Below are 19783 nucleotides of genomic sequence, written 5' to 3'. Positions count from 1 at the left end.
CAGCTTGTTTAGCCATTTCCCAATTGATGGGCATCCCTTGGATTTCCAATTCTTAACCACCACAAAAAGAGCTGCAATACATATTTTTGTACAAACAGGTGCTTTTCCCTTTTTTTTTTTTTTAACGTCTTTGGGATATAGACCTAGTAGGTTGGATCAAAGGGTATGCAGAGTTTTATAGCCCTTTGGACGTAGTTCCAAATTGCTCTCCATATGGTTGGATCAGTTCACAACGCCACCAAATGTGTATTAGTGTCCCAGTTTTCCCACATCCCCTCCAATATTTATCATTTTTGTTTTTTTTATCACATTAGCCAATCTGATAGATATTATGAGATGGTACCTCAGAGTTGTTTTTGCTTTTGCTTTTTGGTGAGGCAATCGGGGTTAAGTGCCTTGCCCTGGGTCACACAACTAGTGTCAGGTGTCTGAGGTCAGATTTGAACTCAGGTCCTCCTGGCCTCAAGGCCGGAGCTCTATCCACTGTGACACCTAACTGCCTCCTCAGAGTTGTTTTGATGTGCATTTCTCTAATCAATAATGATTTAGAGCATTTTTTTATATGACTATAGATAGCTTTGATTTTTTTTTGTCTGAAAACTGCCTGTTCCTATCCTTTGACCATTTATCAATTGAGGAATGACTTGCATTTTTATAAATTTGACTCAGCTGTCTATATATGTGAGAAATGAGGCCTTTCTCAAAGATGCTTGTTGGAAAATTTTTTTTCCAACTTTTCGGCTTTCCTTTTAATTTTAGTTGCATTGGTTTTGTTTGTCCAAAAACTTTTAAATTTTATATAATCAAAATTATCTATTTTACAGCAGGTTTTTAAAAGCATTGAGGAAATAATTTTTAACATCTGAAAGAGAGGAAGAAATTGAACAACTAAATGGGCATGATTAGGGAAAGGAAAGGGAACAAGCTTTTTTTCATTTTTAATATCTTTTAATTTTATTAAATATTTCCCAATTACATGTAAATTTGAACATTCATTTTTTAAAATTTTGAGTTCCAAAGTCTCTCTCTCCCTCCTGCCTCTTCCCCACCCCTTGAAAAGGCAAGCAATAGGATATTCATTTTATGTGTGAAGTCATGCAAAACTTATTTCCATATTATCCAGGAACAAGCATTTATTAAGCACCTTCTATGTGCCAGACATTGTGCTAAGCATTTTTTACAATTATTATCTCATTCGATCCTTACAACAATCCTGGAAGGTAGGTGCTATTATTATCCCCATTTTACAGCAGATGAAACTGAGGCCCACAGAGGTTAAGTGACTTTCCCAATATCACAGAGTTAGTAAGTGTCTGAGGACAAATTGAACTCAGGACATTCCCCACTGGAGGCCCAGTGCCCCGTGCAATGTGGCACCCCCAGCTGCAGGATGCCCATGTCCCTGCTTTCTTAACTCCACAAACTCTTAACTACCCATGAAATGGTAAGAGAACAGGCACGTTTTTGCTGGTTTTCTATGGCAGAGCACAGCTTCAGCTCTATGACTACTGAGAAGCACGGAAAGGGCAAACACCCGTTGTGATTACTGCCTGTTGATATGACCTTCCTCCGTGCACATTTTGGCATTATGTAAGATTCCTGGACAGATGCAACGCCAGAGAGGACTTGGTCCAGGGATCCCCTGAAGAGAAGCATGTTGCTTCTTCTCCCTCAAGGGCAGTGAGTCCTTTAAGGAATCCAACGGGAAGGGGTCCTCCCTCCAGATGTTCCCTTGTGGGTGACCACAAGATGGTTCTACTCCAGCCTCAGAAGGCTGCAGAGCCTAGTGATGAGACTCAGGAAACTGACCTCACAATCCACAAAGGAGCAACCTAGTGGATGAAGAAGGCCAATGGTTCAGGCAGTCAATGGAACCAGGAATTGAGGAGAACCACTTTGAAAGTTATGGGCTGCTCCTAACAATCCCAAGGCCTATACTTCTGTCTTTGTAAACCCAAAGAAGGAATGCCTCCAGCCCACTGCATGGATTCAGTTCAATTCCACAACCATCTGTTAAGTATTTGCCCTATGCATGATGTGCAGCATCAGGGAGAGATGGCTGTACTTGGGAGTCACAAAGCCCTGGATTCAAATCCTTCCACCGATCCATAACAGCCGTGTGACCTCAGCAAGTCGCTTAAACTCTCAGTGTCCCAGCCAACTCTCAAAAACTATAAATTCCAGTTGCTAATCTGTATCAGTGGAGGGGATGTGAATGTGGGGAGTTCCCAACACTAACTACACCATTGAAATCACACGTGGGAATGTAGAAAGCCGCCTTGTGTTAGTTGCTCTGTGGACTATCTATGGGGAGACTGAGGAAAAGTCCCGGATGCACGTCTACCCACGTTGGCTCATCCTGACCACGGCCAATGACTCTCCATCTCAGCCTTTTCTTCGGCTGTGCCCCATCCCCGGGAGGCTCTCCCTCCTCCTCTCTCCCCGGCTCTCTCAGGACGCCTTCCCGTCCTTGCACCGCACAGACCGCACCCCAGCACACAGTAGGCGCTCAGCACACGTGGTCGGGCTGCTGGAGCACTAAGCGCTGAGGTGGCCAGGAAAGGCGGCCCGTGTTACTAAGGACCACAAGCGGGAGAGGAGTCGGGGTGGGCGCGAGGGGGGAGGGGCAGCCGAGGGGGGGGCTGAGCGCGCGCCGTGGAGGCACAGGCCCTGGGTTCGAACTCGGCCACTTTCCCGTGCCGGGCCAGGAAGGGGGCGCCCTCCTGGGAGCGGGGGTGGGGGGTGGGGGCGCAGTGTTCCAGGCTCCGAGCTGGGGATGGAATGCCGATGCCGTTGGGGGACTGCGGCACCGGAACGCCAAAGGCCAGGGAGCCGAGGGGGCATGGCAGGCCAAGCTGGAAAGGTGCGGCCGGGCCGGGAGCCACGGAAGGTCTGGGAGCGGCCGAGGGACGCGGCAGCGGGGCAGGCGCGGAGTTGGGCCGGTGGACCGGGCCGGGCCGCGCCCCCCTCCCCCCGCCCTCGGAGCCACACCCCTCCCCCCGGCTGCAGGGGCGTCTTCCCTGCTCGTCCGCCCCCAGCTCAGCTCTCGGCCCATGTACCCGCAGCGGGGGAGGGGTGGACATGGGAGGAGGGGAGGAGGGGAGGAGGGGAGGGGGGGGGGGTGGGGCGGGCGGCCGTTGGTCGCGCGCGCGCCGCCGCCGCCCTCCTTTCCGAACTCCCTGGCCCAGCGAGCGGGCTCCCCGGCCGCGGGGATTGGCTGCCCCCGCGCGCGGCCCTTTCCGCCGCTCTCATTGGCCAGCGGTGGCGCGGAGCGCCGGCTGAGATTGGCCGGCGCGTTGCGCCTGCGCGGCGGGGTTCTCGTCAGCCCTCCATTCCAGGGGAGGACGGCCGTCAGGGCGGACGTCTCGCTCGTCGCTGAGGGGAAAGGCGGGGGTCCGAGCTCTTGGCCGGGGGAGGCGGCGCCATGAAGATCTTTGTGGGGAACGTAGATGGGGCGGACACGACTCCGGAGGAGCTCGCGGCCCTCTTCTCGCGCTTCGGCACCGTCATGAGCTGCGCCGTCATGAAGCAGTTCGCTTTCGTGCACGTGCGCGAGGCCGCGGGCGCGCTGCGCGCCATCGAGGCCCTGCACGGCCACGAACTCCGGCCGGGGCGCGCCCTCGTGGTGGAGATGTCGCGTCCGCGACCTCTCAACACTTGGAAAATTTTCGTGGGGAACGTGTCGGCCGCGTGCACGAGCCAGGAGCTGCGCAGCCTCTTCGAGCGCCACGGGCCCGTCATCGAGTGTGACGTGGTCAAAGGTAAGGCGGGGGCGCGCCCGGGGGGGGGAAACCGGGGCCAGGACCCGCGGGGGCGCGTGTCGGGGGCGCGCCCGTCGGCGTCGGCGGCGAGGACGCTTTAAGCCGGTGACCAGTGTGGGGGGGACGGGGGCGCGTGTGCGCGGCGGGGGCGCGCCTTCCCCTCCCCCTCTTCCGGGGGCGGGGCGGGGCGGTCGCCAAACGGTCGGAAAGTGTTAGGAAGCGACGGGGACACGCCGGATCCGGAGGCGCGGGGGGCCGGCCCCCTTCCCCCCCCCTCCGCCCCTTTCGGACGTCGGTCGGAGGCGAGGGGTGAAAGGTCAGGGCTCTGGGCCCGCCCTCCCGCCGGTTCGATGCAGACGAATGCGCCGGAGCGGAAGGTAACGGGGCCCTGAAGCCTGTAAGGAGCCGGTGCTTTGAAAGGGCCTCCCCCGGAGCTGAGCTTTGCAGCCACGGACGTGCGGGGACAGGAGGGGCCCCTTGCACATTCCTCGCCTTAGATCCCTGTGCTTGGACACACAGTGAGTGGGCCTCCGTGTCCCGAGGAGGAACTTTGCCCAGTTCTTTAACCTGGGGCCTAGCTTCCAGGACGAGGTATGCCTGCTGTAAGTCACGGTTGAATGCCTGGGTTCTCTGTTGTCCTTCACCTCCTCGAGCCTGTCATTCTTCGGTTAGAGGAGGCAGACTTAGGCCTCCCCTATTAACTGGAATGGTTTGCTTTTCCATTCATCCGCTTGGGGTGGCTTAATGCTCAATTTCTCTCCTATGTAGCAGGTATTCTTTTTTTTTTTAAGTGCTTATTTTTATTTCTCTCTTTAAAAACTCTTTAGCATTTTATTTCCCTCCAGTACGTGTGAGAACAGTTCTTAACGTTCGTTTTTAAAACTTTGAGTTCCACATTCTCTCCCTTCCTCCCTCCCTACCCCCCTCATTTAGAAGGCAAGCAATTTGATGTAGGTTATGCGTGTGTAGTCATGTTGTGAAAGAAAACGTAGACCAAAAAAACCCAAGAACGTAAAGAGAAATAAAAGTCAGAAAGAAAGAATGCTTCCCTCTGTATTCAGACACCATCATTTCTTTCTTTGGGGTTAGATAACATTTTTCGTCATGAGTCTCTCAGCGTTGTCTTGGATCGTTGTATATTATACAGCACATATTTGTATGTAATTCAGGCAGCCCATTTGATACTTTGTTTTGGACCGGACAGTTTGTCCAGAGTTCTGTCATCTTTGGCAGGAATTGGAAAAAGCCATAAGCCTTGTGTAGTTCAGCATCTTTTCTGGATGGGATCAGGTTAGCTTCTCCTGATCATCTGCAGAAGCCAAAATACTTTTCTTGGATGTCAGAAGAGAGGGAGGTAGGATGTATTTTGAGGGTCTTTGTGCACCTATTTGGGGGCTGTTAGGACTCAGCAAGAGAAGTGTTAGGGAAAGCAACCCTCTATGTGTTTTCTGGATCTGCTGGTCTGCTCCAGGAAGGCTCCTTCTTGGTGTAGCTACTTCTTCCAGCAAGGGGTGGGTAGGGTAAAGATTTAATTTGGCCCTCCGCTTCTCCTTAATGGGAAATAGCCTTCTCGTCCTGCATTAATACTGCATTCTATTTTCCTCAACTCAGGTTATGGAAGTCCAGGAATATCCGGATCCGGGCTCTGCTGCCAGGTGTTCTGGGGCAGGCTATGATGTTTGCAGTTTGCTTTTGTTTTGAGGAGAGAATGGAAAGGACTTCGAGGAGGGAAGTGGGGACTCTTGACTTTGGCTAGTATTTGTTTTCTATTGGTTTAATAAATGTCAGAACTGCTCCTTCTGTAGGGTGGGTTCTGAGTGGAGAATTGAGAAACTTGGTTCTGTGAGATTAGAATTTCTTGGAATTCATGGTGTCAGGAAACCTTCTTTGCTCAGTGCCTTTTCATAAGCTAGGTAGCAGAGGGAAAATAATGGCATCATTCACCACTGCTTGCTTAGACTGAAAAGAAATGGTGCTGGGAGGCACCCGGGATTTCTTTGGGAAGCACCTGGAGAATGTGCATCTACGAGCAGACATGTGTTTACTGCCCTGTCAGGTATTATAGAAACATTTATTTGTATTTGGGAATTTCCTTATTGACAAATTGTTTGATTTAATCAAGAAGATCTATGGAAGCCTCTCAAACACTGGAGACAGGAGGAAGAGGATGCATGGCTCCATGGAATCCTTTTTTCTCTGGCTGCGAACAGAAGTTTGGACAGGGAATGTGGGAAGGGAGGAAATAACATAGATGATTGCTAAGAAAGAGGAGTGGTTTTTAATTACCTCCTACTACATTGACCCTAGTCTTTAGCACTTAAATTAAACCAAAGTCCTACTACCATTTGGGGGGGAGTTGGTCCTTCTTTAGTGTAGCCTGTGGCCTAGGTACAGGAAGGAGGAAGTTGCTTAGTAACCGTCTGGTGACTCAATATACTACAGCAGCGGTTATGAGCCTCTCTGTGCATTTGTCCTGTTGACTGCCCAGAGAAGTGGGGAACTCGTATTGGCCTCTATCTACAAGACACGTCATCAGCCTTTGAGAAGCCTAGGAGGATTCTGAGGAGATGCTATTCCCACCTTACACTTTAGGACCCACTGAAGAATGATAGTCATTGTGTCTTAGTAGCAGAGGGAATTGTGCAGTGATGCTGGGAAGCCTGGGTTGCTTCTTTTCCCTAAGCAAAAAGAGTCTTCTCAAAAGTTCTCCATATCCCATCATCTAATTTGGAGGGCCAGATGGGGCTCTTGGTGATCCTTGAATCTTCAGGTGTTTTTCCTTACTGTGCTTGTGGAAGAACTAGGGTCTGGTGTTTTCTGCTGGGCCCAGGGCCTTCCCTTGGGGTGGCTTTCTTTCAGACCAGTCAGGCCTGTGGCTCCCTGAACTAGCTGGCCATATGCTTTTTGTCTGCTTCCCAGGAGCCCTCTGTGTGCATGGAATTTGGTTGTAATCCTATGGATTTTTTTTTTTTTGGTCAAGTTGGTTTTAACGTATTTTATGTGGATTTCAAGATATTTTGCAACCTGGCTCTTAAAACATTTTAAAAAAGTGGACAAAATTGGACTGTAATTAGGGGACCTGGGCTTGCAACTTTTTCTCCTCTTCCCAGTGCTTACTGGTTGCTTTTGCCCATTTACATGTCAGGACTGATTAGAAATAGATGCCCAGGTAATTCTCGTTCAGGTTTTATTTCTCCCTTCCCCAGAGCAGCTGGTTCAGGTCTTCTGAAAGCAATTCTGCTTTCTGCTGCCCTCACCTTCCCTTGGGCCAGCTTCGAATGCCTTCCTCCTTCCTCTCCCTTGTGTGTGAGGAGAGCTTGTGTTTACCTGGTTGAATGGTAAGGGACGACTGGGTCTGGCTGTGGGATGTGAAGGCAGGGGTTTGTTTCCCTTACTTTTATTCTTCTGGTATCTGTTAGATTCTAAGATTGCAAGTACAAAGGGTCCTGTATCTTGTTTGCTTTCTTAGAGCAACTGAGAGTTGGTATCTGGAGGGAATTCTGCTGAATAAGCATGGGAGAACTTGTACATGCTGTGTGACATAACACTTTTTAAAGGGCTACCACATTCCTTAGCTCGGGACAGACTGAACAGACGGGGCAACAGGTCGTGACTTGCCCACAGTCACTAGTGGTGCTCCTGAAACCCACTCATCCTCCTAGTCCCCTGTGCCATTTTGGTTATTCCGTATTGCTTCCTACATAGGTGTTTCCCCATAAGTTGCATTTGAGTTTTAATGATCATGTGTTTGCCCCGAGGGAACAAAAAAGAGGATGCTGGTGCCCAGGGAGAATATCTTGGGAGGGAGGCTCAGTAATCAGTGGGTGTCTCGTAGCTAAAGTGCTTGTTTTGGAGCAGAAAATTCCATTGTCTTTGAGCACTTAGCCTTCATTTAGTCAGAAGGCTTCATGTTATGATCAGCTTACTAGCAGAAGTGGGTGCTTTGCCTCTGCTCCTGATAGGGGCAGTGAGCAGACTTAGCTCCTGTATCTTCCCAGAGCCAGACTGGACTACCGAGGATTTCTTCTCTGATTCCTTTCTCTCTAGCCTTCTACTTTCCCCATGCCCTCTTTCTCCAGTCCCAGATTCGGTGTTGGGAAGTGGTCTGATGTCCTCTCTGCGCTGACTTGTTGAATGGGCCTCCGAGTGGCCCGGATGAGGGTCTTGGGGCAAAGAGTACTAAGTGCTTTGAGGATAGACATGGTTCTAGCCACAGTGATTGGGATCTGATGTCTCCTGTAGATAAACCTTCAGTGTCACAGAGGGTTAATGTGGGGACAGGTTTTTCTTGGTATTGGGAACAGGAAATGGGGAAGCAGCGTGGCCCTGGGGGTGAGCCTGTGATAGAGGGGTGCTTGGGCTTTATTTCCTACACATTCTCCATCTCTTTTGGTTTGCTCACTATGTGACCCTCACCTCCTGTGCCTCAGCCCATGGAAACAAGCAAGAGGTGTTGGTCTGGGTTGTGCTCTCTGTGAGGTTTCTGAGACCTCACTAAGTCAGAGCGGAAAAACCCTGGGGTTGGGCCCAGAACCCTTGGATTTGAGTCTACCCCTGCCCCTCATTTGCTGTCTCACGTTCTTAATCTGTAAAATGGACAGAGTGATCTGTGTTTGCCTCCCTCACAGGCTGTTGGTGAGAGTCAGGTGACATTGCAGTTGTGACTGTTTTTGTAAAGTGCCTTACAGATGTGAGAAATTCTGGGTCACAGTCAGGTCATTCCTGACGTAGCTGATTGCTGGCTACCACTGTCTGATAAACCTTGGTTTGACCTGGTTTCCTTGCTGTAATTAGGGGGAAACAAGTTCTTCCCAGGGTTTGGAAACGGAGACCTGGGTGTGAACTCAGGTGAGTGGCTGCTACAAGCTTGGAGGCTGGAGCTTGTTGGGCATGATTTATTTCAGGATCCCATCTCTCCTTTGGTCTGGCCATTTAGAAAGCTTTTGTATACCCAGCTTGGCTGGAAGTCCTTTTCATGGAGTTTCTCTCACTGCCCCGAGGCCATTGGCAGCTTTCTGGCCTGGGCACCAAGTCCAAGAGGAAAGTTTTGGAGGTGTATGGAGGAAACTGGCAGCAGCCAGGACCTGCCATTGAGTGTGTGTGTGTGTGTGTGTGTGTGTGTGCGCGCGCGCGCGCCCCCAGTTTGGGGCTTACCCCCTAACCGCTAACCCCTCTGTCTGCTGCTTTATCAGACTATGCGTTTGTTCACATGGAAAAGGAAGCCGACGCCAAAGCCGCCATCGAGCAGCTCAACGGCAAGGAGGTGAAGGGCAAGCGAATCAACGTGGAGCTTTCCATCAAAGGTCAGAAGAAGGGGCCAGCGGGCCTGGCGGCCCCTGGGGAAAAAGCCAAGAAGCCAGGGGCTGGCGATACTGCGTTCCCTGGGACTGGTGGCTTCTCTGCCACCTTTGATTATCAGCAGGCCTTCGGCAACAGCACCACCAGCTTCGATGGGCGGCCCCGGCAGCCCTCCCCTCCTTTCTATGGCCGTGATCGCAGTCCCCTGCGCCGCTCGCCTCCCCGAGCTTCCTACGTGACCCCACTGACCGCCCAGCCAGCCACTTATCGAGCCCAGCCTTCGGTTTCCCTGGGGGCGGCCTATAGAGCCCAACCCTCTGCTTCCTTGGGTGTCGCCTATCGGACCCAGCCCATGACAGCCCAGGCAGCTTCCTACCGGGCACAGCCTTCAGTGTCCCTGGGAGCCCCATATCGGGCCCAGCTGGCTAGCCCTGGCTCTCAGCCTGGGGGAGCTTCCTCACTCGGCCCCTATGGAGGTGCCCAGCCCTCAGCCTCGGCCCTTACCTCCTATGGGGCCCAGTCAGCTGCAGCCTCTTCTCTCACCTCCTATGGGGCACAGGCCTCCTCCCTTGCCTCATACGGTAATCAGCCAGCCTCCTACGGGGTGCGGGCTGCTGCCTCCTCCTACAATGCCCAGTCAGCAGCTTCCTCCCTGACCTCCTATGGGGCTCAGGCAGCTTCCTATGGGGCCCAGCCTGCAGCATCTTCACTTGCCTATGGGGCCCAGGCGGCCTCCTATAACACCCAGCCTACTGCGGCCTCCTATAATGCTCAGCCAACGGCAGCTTCTTACAGTGCCCAGTCTGGCCCGTATGCAGCCCAGCCAGCTGCTTCCTATTCTGCCCAGCCTGCTGCCTACGTGGCTCAGCCGGCTACTGCTGCAGCCTATGCCGCCCAGCCAGCTGCCTATGCAGCGCAGGCAGCTGGCCCCCTCGCAGGCTCCTACGGCGCCCAGCCAGTTGTCACAGCGCAGCTGAATGCTTATGGAGCTCAGGCCACCATGGGCCTCTCTGGCTCCTATGGGGCTCAGTCAGCTGCAGCCACCGGCTCCTACGGGGCGGCAGCTGCCTATGGCGCCCAGCCCACCGCAGCAGCCCTGGCTGCTCCCTACCGCACTCAGTCGTCGGCCCCGTTGGGTTCCTCCTACGCTGCCCAACAGCAGCCTCCCCAGCCTGCTGCTGCTTCCTACCGGGGCCAGCCAGGTGCCACCTATGAGGGGGCGGGCCAGCCATCCGCAGCCTACTTGTCCCTGTCCCAGGGGGCTGTTGCCAACGCCGCTACCAGCACCCCGCCGCCCTATGAGCGTACCCGCCTCTCCCCACCCCGAGACAGCTACGACGATCCCTACAAAAAGGCCGCCTCCATCATGTCGAAAAGGTACTGTATGCCCCCAGGCTCTGCCCCCTGGCTGGGGTCTTGGGCACGGGGCTAAGGTTAGGATGGGAGGGGAGCTAGAGCCAATGACCCTTCCTCACTCTCCACTCACCCCGGTGCTCCATGGGACGCCTTGAGGCCAAGTGGTAGGTCTTTTTGCAGCCTCGCAGGATTTTAAATTCAGTTTTAGACAGGAACTGTGTGTGGCTTGATTTAGAGCCAGCCACTTAAGGCTGTGAGAGAAGGTGCCTGTCTGGGTCAACCCATGTGCCACTATATACCTTGCTGGTGAATGGGTCCCTGATCTTTCCCACCATCTTGAGTGTCCCTTAACGTGTGACACGGCTGTCCTGGCTGCGATAGCTGTGGCTTTGGAAATGGGAAAGTTGAGTGCACATAGATCCGAACTAGGACCCTGGTAGTCAACACTGCGTCTTCTCTGGGGGAAGTTGGGCATCTTGCTGGCATTCGCCGTTCCAGAGCAACCAGGCTTGGCTCTCTGACCTGGACCTTTCACCTTGGGTCCCCCAGGTGTTTTTTGTGATGTAGTAAATGAATGATGGCCAGATAGCATTTTAGCCTGGACCCTGAGGGAAGGTACCAGTGAAAGGCTTGGTTCTTCTCCCCTCCTCCCTCAGGTTTATCCCAGTTTGGATTTTTCTTGCCCTGTGTCAGCATCCCTAGGGGGGTGGAAAGCACATAAGACCCCTTTGTTGGAGACTTGCCTGGCCAGTCTAGCCCCTTTTTGTTCATGGTCAATTCCCTGATTCCATTGGCATCCCCCCCCCACCCAGCTGGAGCTCCTTCCCAGACAACTGTTTCATTCACCAACTGTCTTCTTCTCTCGACCAGGTATGGTTCCAACCGGCGCTTAGCCGAGCTCTCTGATTACCGCCGTTTATCAGACTCGCAGCTTTCGTTCCGCCGCTCGCCGACAAAGTCCTCGCTGGATTACCGTCGCCTGCCCGATGCCCATTCCGATTACGCTCGCTATTCGGGCTCCTATAGCGAGTACCTGCGGGCAGCGCAGATGCACTCTGGCTACCAGCGCCGCCTGTAGGGCTGTCCTGCGGGTGGGTGGAAGCAGAGCTAGGAGGAGGGGGGGCAGGATGGGGGCCCGTTCGGTGAGAGCGAGTCTGATCCCCCTTGCGGGTTCTGCCCCAGGCAGCCGAATCTTTGTAGTGTTGCGGCGGTAACCTTTCCTTTTGTTCCTCCGCCTCAGCAGTTAAGTCTTGCCTTTGGCTCCAGGCTCCAGAGGGTCGGCTCCCCTTCCACGTCCTGGCCCCTGCCCCTGGCCTCCCACCTTCACTGAGCAGCAGTTTCTCTTTACGTTTTTATCTTTTTCTGGAAGTCCCTTGGATTTTTGTGCGCGGTGTTTGAGGTCGTCTGGACAGGAAGCAGCCCACGGCTGTGGTCAGCGGCGTCTTTTTCTTTTGAGAGATGAGGAAGGCTGGGGACAGGTCAGCCCCTTTGTCCCCTGTGCTCACTTGACCCCATCTCTGCCCGCACGCCGCTTTGGAGGTGGGGTTCCTGGTGACTGTGCGCAGAGCTGATGTTGAGCAGCACCCCCTAGCCCATCGTTCCCCATCTTCCCCAATTAGGGGGTGTTAGAAACCTCATTTTTTTCTTTTCCCTTTTGTATGGACTATGAATAAAACTTGGGGCAATTTGCAGTTTGGAAACCTGGTTGTCATTGTCTTGATTGAACTCAGTGTCACCGAGGAGCCAGTGGTGACATCCCAGCTAAAATGAAGGCAGCCTGGACTTTGATCCCAGAAATCCAGGGGGGCAGAATCATTAGGCTGTGGGGTAGAAGAGACAGTGGTCGCTCACCTCTTCCTGCAGGAAGGTCACTAGGAGGTGACCTTCTTGGCACCCCTGGCTTGTGGTGCGTCTGCTTTCATGGCACCTATACCTGGGGTCACAGGGCAAGAGGCAATGATGGAAAAGGGATGGCGTGGGGGCAGCTGATCTGGGCACCCTGCTTGCCTCAGTGGAACTTCCCTGCTCCATCCTGCCACCGCCGTCACCTGCGCCTGCCTCCCAATTTTATTGGGGCTCTAGAGTAGCCTTGTGGCGGCCTCTGGGCTTGGTGTAGGTTTAGGTAAGTGGGAAACAGCAAGGAATGGAGAGCTGCTGCTTTTTTCCTGGCCTTGGGACCCAGGAAAAGGTGGTGGTGTGATCTTGGACAGGAGGCCTCAGGGCTTAACTTTGAGATTGGAGTCTGGCCGGGAGGTGTTGGTTCCTGTATTACTTGAGCCAGATTTCCATTCCACCTGGAAGGGTGGGGAGGGACTTTGAGAAGGCCTTCTTGCGGTGGTGTGCATGTAGGGGCACTGTCTCCCCCGGCAGATGGTGTGCTGGGATGACCTGGCCAGGTCTGGCCACTCATAGCCCGTGGACAGGGGGGGGAGACGTCAGCACTCAGGTCTCCTTTAGTTCAGGGGCCAGCTGTTCTGGAGCTCTCAGGGCAACATTGGGCTGCCCAGGAACGTCCAGGCTAAGATGCACGTCAGGAGATTCTGGGCTTGAATTCTCTTTTCCTTCTTGCTTCTACTCTGTATTTTTTCTTTATTCTTTTGAAGAGATCCGGGGAGTGATGAGGTGGGGTGGGCAAGAGAACTCATCATCCACTGAGGTTATTTGTAAGCCTTCATAGGTAGGGCTCAAGCTCTCAGTGGGTTTGGTGGGTCATGGATTTTATTTTTTTACACTGGACCACTGGAGGGTTGGATGTAGTATTATGATTGTAACATTTCTTTCTTGTCACTCTGATTTCCTGTCTTCTCTCTTTTCTCCCCTGGTTGGGGGGGGAGGGGTGGTCCTTAATTGACTGTCCTTATTGCAGCCCAGGGCAAGCATTTACCTGGAACCACCTGGAGCCTGGATGAGCATCCTAACCACACTTAGGCTCCCCGGACCCCTCGGCTCTCTGAGCTCCTCCTTGCCTAAGAGGGATAAGCCACAAGCAGGTCTGCTGCCAGCCCTCTCCCCACCCTGGCCTCTGTCTCTCTCCCTTTCCCTCCCAGGAGAGTCAGGGTAGCTGGGCAGTCTAACCATTTTCTGTCACCCCTCCTGTACCTGTTGTGTCTTTCTGACTTTGAGGGTCTTGTCTCCTCAGAGGAGGGTGGTGGGAATTGGCAGCTTGGGAGTTGATGAAAGGTGTGGTACGGTGTTGAGAGGTGCCCACATCCACATGCACCTTCCATTTGGGGGTGGGGGGAGTAGAACCAAACGAAGGTGCCGGAGATGTGGGTCCTTCGATAGGCTCCCTTCAGACTTGGCTGTTCCTGTATGGCCAGCGTTGGCCTGAGAGCCCTACGCCATGTGTTCCCTGCTTCTGCTCCTTGCTGCCCTTGGTGTGTGCCTCCTTGGGTGAGGACTAGATTTGGGAAAAATGAGGAAATTGACTGCAGCACAGGCTCTAGGCCACGCTTCTTTGGACAGCTTTGCTTTTTTGTCTCCAGCAATGGGACTCCACAGCATGTTATTTTTTTTTACAGGCATCTTTTTAGGTGACCACTGCCTCAAAGGCACCAACCAACCCAATCTTGGTCCTGTAGGCTTTGGATGCAGAGGCCTGGGGTTTAAAAGCAGGAGACTTTGGGACCCATAGAGGAAATGGTAGGGATTTTGGTGTCCCCACACTTTTCTGTTACTCTGCAGAGTTAGTGTCCTCAGTTGAGAGGCACTTGGTGATTGACGGAGAGCCTGAATTGGGCCCAAGCAGGTTCCTTCACACTTGACTCTGATTTGATGCAGTCTTTCCGGGGGGCCTTGGTGGGCCAAGCACTGTCATAGGCACTGGCCTACATTTCCACCAGCCTGTCTGAAGAGCCTCCTGTGTGTAAAGAACTCTGCTGTGGTGGGAGAGAGATGGGAAGCACCCGGGGCACAGGCCTGCCCCTTAAGTTAGAGCTGCCCTCTTAGTTGGCAAGATGGCTATAGAATCCCTGAGTCTATTAAATTATGACAGCAGAGAGGAGTGTTTCAGTGGGATAATGGAAGGGCTTCCTTCCCATTGCACTTTTAAAGGGCACACTGTCTTGCCCTAACAAGGAAGGGGCACCTGGGTATGCACAGGGTAGCTGCTCTGTAGCACTGTGAGCTCAGGGATGACAAGACTGGAAATAGCCTTTGTAATTCCTGTCCACAGCCAGTTCTTGATGACTCTTGTGTTGAGAGGAGAATGACTGTGGCCTTTCCCTAGGTCCCTTTCTCTTCTCTTCTATAATGGGGTGGGTCTAGATCAGTTCTAACTTTTTTGTGTCCTTGAGCCTTTGGATAGTCAGTTTGGTGAATCAGCCTGTGGACCATTCAGGGTGATGTTATTTTTGAATGCTTAAAGAAAAATTCATAGAATTACAAAGGAAGCCAATTATATCAAAATAAAGACATAATTCCTCCCCCCCCCCATCCAAATTAATGGATGCCTTGAAATTACTCGTGGAGGTGAACCCCAGATTAAGAAATCCTGACCAAGATCTCTCGGGTACCCCCTGGTTCTGATATTCTTGGATCTGATCCAAGGTTGAGATTCTTTGGCGCTGGTGCCAGTTCTCTTGGGGCCGAAGAATCGGCTGGGGAAGAAGCTGGTTAGAAAATAGATGTTCTGAGATCACCAAGTGGTGGGAGGAAGAGATTTCTCCTAAGTGGGGGGTGTCAGGGGAAGGGACTTCAGACAGCAGGATGTACAATTGCCTGTGAAGTTTACAAAGCCCCCATACAACAATTGGAAGGGAACTTACTTGGAACTGAGGGGTGAGTGATTTGTCCAGAGTCACACAAATTCTAAAAAGGGGGCTCCAGCAGACATCTATGGGCCCTAAATTCGGTGGCTTTGCCTGCCCACTGAGCTGGGCCCTGGGAGGCCTGGATGCTGTCATGCCTGGTGGGCCAGAAGTGGAGGCTTAGTGACTTGTTCACCCCCCACAGAAATCCCTGGCTGTTTGGGTTCTCTTCTAGGAAGTGGCTTGTGTCTGTTCTAGATGGCCCCCGAGCCTAGAGTTTTATTAACCCCCCAGATGACAACCCCTAAGGGGACTAAACGGATGAAGTTTCTTGACTTCCCAGGAAAGGGGCGGTTACATCCTTCATTTGGGTAATCTGAGCCACTTCCCTGGGTTAGCCCCTTGGTTGTGGTCTCACCCTGCGGCTACATCCTGGCATCACTGGGAAAACAGAAGAGACTTGACCACCCCTTGTGGAGGGAGGTTTTCCTGGCCAGGCGGTGGGCTCGTTGAAGAGGCGCTTTGGAGGGTTGTGGTTGGGGTCACCTAGGCCTGGGCTCTGGAACTTGTTCACTATTTTGATGACTGTATTTCAACCTAGTTGGTGTCCTTTTTTATCCTGTGCATTTTATGTTTTTCACAACATTCTGAGAAGTGGTCCGAGGCTGCACTGGCCCCGGAGGGTACACAGGACTCCTGGACTAGCCCAACCTCATAATTTTACAGAAGAGGGGAAAAAAAGGTCCAGAGTGCTCCTTGTCCAAAGTCACCCAGAGCCTCCTGTCTGTCCCTGCAGGTGCAGCAGCCACAGTGAGCATGTTCTCAAAGCCAGGCAGAAGGGATTGTGCTGTATCTACTTTGGACTGATGGCTGCCCTGCAGGTGTAGATGACTGGGACTTGAGATTGGCCACTTTTTTGTCACTGATGGATGGCCCTGGGGGGTTGGGACGATTCAGAGGGGACTCCAGCATTAGCCCTTGGGTGGCTGTTTGCCTGATTAGGGGCAGTTTGATTTAGGTCATGTGGGGCTTAGAGACTTTTGAACTGTCCTTCTTCACCACTGAAGTCCAGATTTCAATCTATTAAACCATTAAAAAGCCAGGAACACCTGCCCCCCCCAATTATTTCCAAAACAGCATTATCTAAACTGCAAACAAAGCTGACAACTGTGTCACCTGGGCTTAGTCGCTTCTTTGCCTTGGACCTTGGACTTCTGCACAGTGTGTGTATTGGGAGTCCGATCAAATGATTTCTTCCAGTTCTAGCATCACATATTGGAAGTCTCCCTCCAGCTCTGACATTGACTGTTCTAAGGTCTTTTTTCCCCCCTCCCCAGTTTGGACACTCTGTGAACCTTGTTTCAAGTCCTTGCTGGTTCTGACGTAGGCCATCTAGGCCACGGGGAGGCTGTGATAACCTGGCTGTGGGTGGTGCATACTGGCCACATCAGGGATGTGCAGAGCCAATTTTCTATGCACACTGACTGCTCATTCTCCCAGTGGGGAGCCAGCCTTACTTTCCTGTTCTGCAACACAGAGGATGCTCAATAATGTTGGTGTGAGTTGCAAGTGAAGTAATAAGGGTGTATGTGTGTGTGTGAGAGAGAATGAATAAGAGGGGAGGACTTCATTACCTCGATGTGCTTGGGCCTGTTGGGGCGCTGATCACCTCATCTTGACTCGAGAAAGCTGCTGTCAGATCTCTTAAATTCTGCCCACTTGGTGCACCAACCCCACCTTGTGTCTCTGCTCGTTGTCTGGGCTGCATTTATTAAGTGTCTACGAGTTCTAGTCTACTTTGGTTCTCCCAGTGTCGTCCTTTTACTGTGGAGGACGCTGAGCCAAAGTGACTTAACCAGGGCTATCCTCTGGCAAGGGCCAGAAGCTGGATTTGAGCTCCAGGCTTGCCCTCTCCAGGCCCAGGGTTCTATGCCCTGAGCGGCCCGGCTGCCTCGGCGTCAAGGTTTGTGACTCCTCCTCCTCCCCCTCCCATCGCACTGGCCGGGTTTTCTCCTTTAGGTCTCTGAGCTGTCCGGGCCTTCCTCCCCTCCACTCTCTATGCTTGTCCCTCTAAGATGCTGGCTGCACCCTCTTGTGCTCTAAGCCCCTCCGTCTGGATGCCCTGCTTGATGCGTCTTGGAGACTCCTTTTGAGAAGCCTCTTCCAGCGCTGTCTAGGCTGAGATTGTGGAACAGAAGGAGGATGCTCGCCTGGAAAGCCAACCCAGGAGGACGCAGAGCAGCCGACCCACGCTCTAACTTGTCCGGGTTTTAATCTGATGGTGTCGGGCCGCAGCCCGCGGGGCCAACGTCGGGGGAGGCGGGGCGGGCTGGGCTTCGCTGAGCTAAGGTTGTGTCCGAGCTCGTTCTAGCCTGGCTGGAGAAAAATAAAGATGGAACCGGAAAACTTGGTGCCTTACACGTTTTCTTGGGAGGGGTCTCCTTTCCTTTCCTCCTCTTTCTTAGGGGGGCCGGCTCCTCCTCCTCCCCGAACTCCCAGCTAAGCCAACAGGTGCACGCACCGAACCGCGGAGGGGTCGTGACCCTTAGGCTCACGCTCCTCCTTGAACCTCGTCTCCTTCCTGGGCTGGTGGGGGGGGGGGGGGCAGCACCCTGGGTCCCAGGTATGAAGCGGGTACACCCAGGCTGGAGAGCCAAGTCTGGCCTGCTGTCTCGGTTGCGGGGCTCCGGGCTCGGTGGGCGGCGAGGCCCCGGGATTTCTAGGGCAGAAAAATCTCGGGAGAGCGGAGCGGGGGGAGGGGGGGGTGTAGGGGTTGCCGGGGAAGCAGGGGGCGAGGAAGGGAGGGACCCGAGGCACAGGCTCCGCTTACCCTCCCACCTATTTGCGTTTCCCCGGTTGGCCACACCCCCGGCGCCTCCCTGCCCAATCAGCTTAGCCTGGCTGCGTACAGCGCGTTCTCGTTGGTCCTTCACGAGCCCCAAGCGGTCGCTGACGTCAGTTCTTCCCTGCCCCTTAGGTGACGGACGTGTTTCGTAACCAACAGGGAGGAGGGCCCGCCTGGAACGCCGGCCTCCCGCTCGGCGGCGTGACCAATCGGGCGGCAGGCTGAGACTCCCGTCTTCGCTCGGAGTCGCCGCTGCGGCCGTCGCCATTTTAGCGTTTTGTCAGAGGCGCGAGGAGGAGGCTGCGCCGCGTCCCGTGCGGGTGAGCCGCGAGCGCCGTCTCCGAGCCCCGGTCCCGAGCGGACGGCCCAAGCCCCTGCCCAGGGCTGGTGCGGCGCGGCGCGTGGCTCCCAGGACACTCGGCGCCCCCCGGCTGTGCTCCCTGCCCCTGTCCCGGGTGGGTTCCCTGGTTCCCGGCCCCGCCCCCCCGCCCCGGTCCCCGGCCCCCGCCCCCCCGGGTCCCCAGCCTCCGTCCGCTCGGCCCCGGCCCCGGCCCCGGACTCGGTGCCAGCCTGGTGTCTTGCAGGCCCCGTCGAGATGGTGAAGCTGTTCATCGGCAACCTGCCCCGCGAGGCGACGGAGCAGGAGATCCGCTCGCTGTTCGAGCAGTACGGGAAGGTGCTCGAGTGCGACATCATCAAGAACTACGGCTTCGTGCACATCGAGGACAAGACGGCGGCCGAGGACGCCATCCGCAACCTGCACCACTACAAGCTGCACGGCGTCAACATCAACGTGGAGGCCAGCAAGAACAAGAGCAAGGCCTCCACCAAGCTGCACGTGGGCAACATCAGCCCCACGTGCACCAACATGGAGCTGCGCGCCAAGTTCGAGGAGTACGGGTCCGTGATCGAGTGCGACATCGTCAAGGACTACGCCTTCGTGCACATGGAGCGCGCCGAGGACGCCGTGGAGGCCATCCGCGGCCTGGACAACACCGAGTTCCAAGGTGAGCGCGGGCGGGCGGGGCCGGGGGGGGGGGGGCGGGGGCGCGCTCCGGTGAGGGGGGGCACGGGCGGCCGAAGGGCTCCTTTCCCAGCTCTTTGTTGGGAGCGCCGGCCCAGGTCCAGTGGCATGCCTGGCTTCTCTGCTTTCTTACCTGTAGGCCAATCTTCGCGGTGACTTTAAGTTTGGACCGGTTCTCTAGGGAGGATACTTTACTGTGGGCTTCTGTTTTGTCTTCCACACCCTCACTCCTAAGGTTCCCAGCCTCAAGAGAAGAGGGAATCCCTGGCACTGTTTCCATAGCTTTTCCCTGTGTTAACGGTGATTTTACACCAGGTTCACTGGGAGAAGCTGTAACTTCTCCCCTCTTGCCTTTGTTCTGGGATCACCGCCTCCCACCTCTGCCTCTGGTGGTTGTTTTCTTGCACCATGAGGCTTGTTCACCATTCCCCCAGGATGAGGCGTGCCCTGTGCCAAGGGGTTAGACTAGAGAGCCATCGGCTATACTCTGTGGTTGAGCTTGTTTTCCCTTTTTTAATTGGCAAGTTGAGAATCACTTTGTCAGCAGCTCTTAATGAGAAGTCTGTCTTAAGAGGTTTGTTGTACATGTTGAAGTTTTGAGGAACACTTTTTACACTTAACTCTTCTGCCACTGTGGGTGGGGAAAAAAGAGGTATCCCCAGGCTGCTTGTTTCTGGTGTAGAGGGAATGAGAGAAGGCCAAGGTGAAGGAGAACCTCTCAGGACGGACACCACCGTGAGCACCCGGCCCC

At 54.1% G+C, this 19783-nt stretch overlaps 2 protein-coding genes across 5 annotated transcripts in view; both read left to right on the top strand.

Moving 5' to 3' along the window:
• Positions 1 to 3347: 3347 nt before the first annotated feature.
• RBM14 (RNA binding motif protein 14) lies at positions 3348 to 18235 on the top strand. 4 transcript variants are annotated; one of them, XM_027856293.1, is made up of 3 exons: positions 3348 to 3761; positions 8954 to 9064; positions 18141 to 18235. In XM_027856293.1, exons 1-3 carry the CDS (start codon positions 3425 to 3427, stop codon positions 18158 to 18160), a joined length of 468 nt encoding a protein of 155 aa, XP_027712094.1. In that variant the 5' UTR covers positions 3348 to 3424; the 3' UTR covers positions 18161 to 18235. The 4 variants fall into 4 exon arrangements, with proteins under 4 accessions (XP_027712094.1, XP_027712092.1, XP_027712093.1 ...); XM_027856291.1 differs by lacking the exon at positions 18141 to 18235 and adding an exon at positions 11286 to 12115 and having other exon boundaries at positions 8954 to 10436; XM_027856292.1 differs by lacking the exon at positions 18141 to 18235 and adding an exon at positions 11286 to 11399.
• A 10-nt stretch (positions 18236 to 18245) lies between these two features.
• LOC114038822 (RNA-binding protein 4B-like) overlaps positions 18246 to 19783 on the top strand; it is a 6482-nt gene continuing 4944 nt past the window's right edge. The window contains 2 exon segments of the mRNA XM_027856295.1: positions 18246 to 18328; positions 18593 to 19015. Of these exon segments, the coding sequence (XP_027712096.1) occupies positions 18604 to 19015 (412 nt within the window). The 5' untranslated portion in view covers positions 18246 to 18328; positions 18593 to 18603.

This window comes from Vombatus ursinus, unplaced genomic scaffold, assembly GCF_900497805.2.
Source record: "Vombatus ursinus unplaced genomic scaffold, bare-nosed wombat genome assembly UNPS02011369.1, whole genome shotgun sequence".
Classification (NCBI taxonomy): Eukaryota; Metazoa; Chordata; class Mammalia; order Diprotodontia; family Vombatidae; genus Vombatus; species Vombatus ursinus.
This window is presented reverse-complemented; position numbering and strand designations above follow the sequence as displayed.